This window comes from Halyomorpha halys, unplaced genomic scaffold, assembly GCF_000696795.3.
Source record: "Halyomorpha halys isolate HHAL.00 unplaced genomic scaffold, Hhal_1.1 Scaffold1406.1, whole genome shotgun sequence".
NCBI lineage: Eukaryota > Metazoa > Arthropoda > Insecta > Hemiptera > Pentatomidae > Halyomorpha > Halyomorpha halys.
This window is the reverse complement of record NW_027116328.1, coordinates 12,629-17,203: the sequence shown is the minus strand read 5'-3', so window position 1 is coordinate 17,203 and position 4,575 is coordinate 12,629. Positions and strand designations below refer to the sequence as shown.

Below are 4,575 nucleotides of genomic sequence, written 5' to 3'. Positions count from 1 at the left end.
GGTTACCTCAGGGAATGCAAGCAACCTTAGCCGCCACAGATCACACGGATTCCACGAAGCTGGCACATAACAATACATATAGCGGAAATCCAGCAGCCCTCAAGTCATTTTATTATGGGGAGGCATTCACCACCTGCTTCTTCAAGGATGGAAGACATTAAGGTAGCGATTGATGACCGTATTGCGGAATTAGCCACTCTGAAAACGCTAATGGGATCCAGGATTGGCCGCTGCGATAACAGGTCGCCCAACAGGGATCGCAGGGCTTCGAGGAGTAAAAGTGGACGGCGTTTCTGCTTCTACCATAATATATTCGGAGAAAGAGCTACTAAGTGCCGTCAACCTTGCAGTTGGAAGACATCTGGGACTTTAAACTAGAAGCAGCGGCGAACGAGGCGGGTTTCGTCGCCGAAATTACCAACCGCCGACTTTTTATCGTCGACAAAAAGTCCGGGACCAGATATTTGGTAGATACAGGAGCCACTATATCTGTTTTTCCAGTGAAGAACAAGAAAGTAAAGCCGAACAAGCAGTTCACTTTATATGCGGCCAATAGCACGCCCATTCCCACATATGAAAGCATAGTCCAGAACCTCGATCTCGGTCTTCGGCGCAAAATTACATGGAGGTTCATAATAGCAACCGTGAGTCATCCAATCATAGGTGCAGATCTACTATATCACTATATATCAATATTATGGTAGATCTCGCTGGATGTCAGCTGGTGGACCAGAAAACAGGATGGACGACACGTGGAAGATTAGCTAAGGTACCGGTACCCACTGTTTATTCAGTACCAACCGGTGAATGGTACACAGCCTTGCTACGCCAGTTTCCTAGTGTAACACAACCAACATCCTTGTTCGTGCCAAAGCACGACGTCGTCCACCATATAGAAACCCACGGAGCCCCAGTCACAGCCAAAGCACGCCGCCTGCCGCCGGAGAGGTACAACGCCGCCAAGCGAGAATTCGAGCAAATGATTGAAGAGGGAATTTGCAGACCGTCCAATAGCTCTTGGGCCAGTCCACTACACATAGTGGAGAAGAAGGATGGAGGTATACGGCCCTGCGGAGATAGGACGGTCCCCGATAGATACGCTGTTCCTCACTTGGCGGACTTCAACGTTAATATGATCAACGTCATTCTTCAACGGTAAGATGATCTTCACTATTTTGGATCTCAACCGAGCATATTACCAAATTCCAGTAGCGGATTACACCCTGCTGTGATTACACCCTTCGGTCTTTTCGAATTTCTTCGGATGTGTTTTGGACTAAGGAACGCTTCGCAGACCTTACAACGGTTCCTGGATCGGGTTCTTCGAGGTCTCGACTTCGCTTGGTGGTTCCTGGATGACATCATCATCGCCTCCAGAGACGGAGAAGAGCACACAACACATGTACAGGAAGTCTTGCGGCGACTTGAGGACCACGGTCTCACTTTGAACCTGGCGAAGTGTGTCTTCGCTCGCAAGGAAGTCGCATTCTTAGGACTCATGGTCAACGCCACCGGCATTAGCACTCTTCCGACCAAGTTTGAAGCTATTGCTTCATATCCCAGACCGGCTACGATAAGGGACCTACGACGTTTCCTTGGTATGTTTAACTTTTACCGTCGTTGCATACCCAGAGCGGCAGATTTGCAAGCTCCACTCAACAAGTTCCTCGCTGGGGCGAAGAAGAATGATAAGAGACGAATCACCTGGGAAGAAGAATCCATCCAAGCATTCGAACGCTGCAAAACTTCCATTCAGAATGCTGTAGTGCTAGGACATCCTCTAGAGAACGCTCATCTAGTCTTAGTATGCGACGCCTCCAGTACCGCCATGGGAGCAGTTTTACAACAGAAAGATGGTAACGTTTGGCGACCTCTCGGGTTTTTCTCTAAGGCGTTCACCCCAGCGCAGAAGAAATTGGCAATCCACCGAGCCATCAAGCATTTCAGGCATAACCTGGACGGGCGACATTTTGAGATATGGACGGACCACAAACCGTTGGAATATGCTTTTCATCAAAAGCCAGAGACAGCGACACCCATGCGGATTCGTCTGGTTAATTTCATTAGCCAGTTTACGACCGACATCCGCCACGTACCCGGGGAAGAGAACACCGTCGCCAATGCACTTTCGAGGGTCGAGGATATTGAATTCACTGACGATTATGTACATATAGCGGCAGAACAACAGAAGGATCCAACAATTACAGAGCTACAGAAAAACAACCGTCTTCAGCTTCAATGGATCAAATCTCCCGGTACTGTAACGTCAGTCCTCTGTGAGACCTCCACCTCTCAGGCGCGGGCTTACATTCCTAAGTCCATGCGAGAAGAAATCTTCCACCGCCTACATGGGCTCAGCCACCCTGGTATTCAAGCCTCAAGACGGCTTGTAACACAGCGATTTTTCAGGCCTGGCATGAACGCCGATGTCTCAAGATGGGCTCGGTGTTGTATTGCCTGTCAGACATCGAAAGTGATCCGTCACACAGTAACCCCTCCAGGTACCTTCGCTCCCAGCTCTAGGTTTGAACACATTCACGTGGACCTCATCGGACCATTGCCAAACTCCGGACGGAATGCGGTACTGTCTGACGATCATTGACCGATTCACCCGTTGGCCTGAGGTGTGCCCCCTGGAGGAAATAACAACTACCAAGGTAGCATCAGCGATAGTGGGTACATGGATCTCCCGCTATGGTACGCCAGCAAGGATAATCACTGACCAAGGGCGCCAGTTCGCGTCAGATCTTTTCATAAATCTGACTCGTATATTAGGTATACAACGTCAGAGGACTACAGCATACCATCCGTACTCAGTCCGACTCAGTCCAACGGATGCGTGGAGCGGTGGCACAGGACCCTCAAGGCATCCCTCATGTCTACACTGAGCGCATCGGGATGGACAAGTACGTTACCAACAGTCCTTTTAGGGCTCCGATCGGCAGTGAGAGAGGACTTGGGAGCCATCGCTGCGGAAATGGTATTTGGGCAGCCTTTACGCCTCCCAGGTGAATTCTTCGAGGCATCAGGACGTCGGAAGGATTCCGAATCGACACTGAAGACCTTACGAGAGGCCATGAAGAATCTCCGCCCGGCGCCATACCACAGCAGTACGTCCAAGACTTTTCTGCATCGAGATTTAAAGGACTGCACCCACGTTTTTGTAAGAGACGACTCCGTTACGGTTCCGCTCACTCCACCGTACTGTGGACCATACAGAGTAATCTCACGAAAGGAGAAAACATTTAAGATCGAGCTACCATCAGGTCCAAGAACGATTTCAATGGATCGACTGAAAGTGGCACATCTTCTTTCCGGCGCAAGCACAACGCAGGTAGAAAGAAACGCCGACGCGGCTCAGTCCAGTCCTACGCCCACTGCAGGATCTGCTAACCCTTCTAATGACCTCGACGCAGAACAGCATCAACCACAACCAGCGTATCACACCCGCTCTGGACGTGCAGTAAAGCCGACTGTTAGGTTCTGCGTCAACGTCATTGGGGGGAGTGATGCGATGGCATGATTAACGTCTTCAGCGGCAATAGTTGACGTTTGCAAAGAGAGTGTTTGAAATGGGTTTGCCACTGTCGAAATTATTATCAACATTTTTATTTCTTTAGTATATTTCTTTTAAATCTATTTTTAATTATAATTCATTTACAGTTTCATTATTTTACATTTGTTTTAGTGGCAAACCCATTTGAAACCTCTCACCATATGATCAATTACAATTAATTAATTCGGAAGAACTTGTGTTGTTATATATAAAAAAACTGGACGTTATTTTAATAGTAATTATGAATGTGTTATATATGTCGAGTGTAAATATTGTTGTATTGATAAATAAAGAACGTAACTAAAGAGACATCTTTATCGTTACACAAGAACATGCACTAAACTATCATAGGCTATTCGAAAGTCTATGAACAGGTGGTGTGTGTGGATATTGTACTCTCTGCACCTCTCCAGAATGGTTCTGATGGAGAATATCTGATCTATGGTAAACTTTCCTCTCATAAAGCCTGTCTGGTACTTTCCTATATTCTGCTCGGCAAAAGGAATCAGTTTTTTATGAAGCATCCGGGAGAACACTTTATAAGCACATGGTAAGAGGGATATACCCCGATAATTACGACAATCAAGCACATCCCCTTTCTTGTAAATCGGGCATTTAACCGTTTCATATCATTCACAAGGGATTTCTTCTATCTCTCACACGTCCATTATTATATTATAGAGGAATTTCACTAATTCGTCTCCTCCATACGCAAATAGTTCTACAGGAAGTCCATCTGGTCTCGGTGCTTTATTATTTTACAAACCTTCCACCACTTCATAAATGTCGTCCATATCAGGTGGCTCCAATTCCCCTAGGGCCATCTCTATTTCCCCTCTTCCTTCTTCTGCTACGTCATTAAGGAGGGCATCGAAGTAATACGCCACTGTTCCAGAACCTGTACCTATTTGTGATGAGTTGGGATAGGATTTTTATGTTTTCACATATTTGTATATTTGTTATTTTTAACATATTTTTAGGTATTCTGTCCTGAATCACATATTTCCTTAAATTATTTG

General features: G+C 46.6%; 1 protein-coding gene across 1 annotated transcript; it reads left to right on the top strand.

Moving 5' to 3' along the window:
* Positions 1–2,977: 2,977 nt before the first annotated feature.
* On the top strand, positions 2,978–3,523 carry LOC106689600 (uncharacterized). The gene has a single exon (XM_014434658.1). It carries the CDS (start codon positions 2,978–2,980, stop codon positions 3,521–3,523), a length of 546 nt encoding a protein of 181 aa, XP_014290144.1.
* Positions 3,524–4,575: the final 1,052 nt, after the last annotated feature.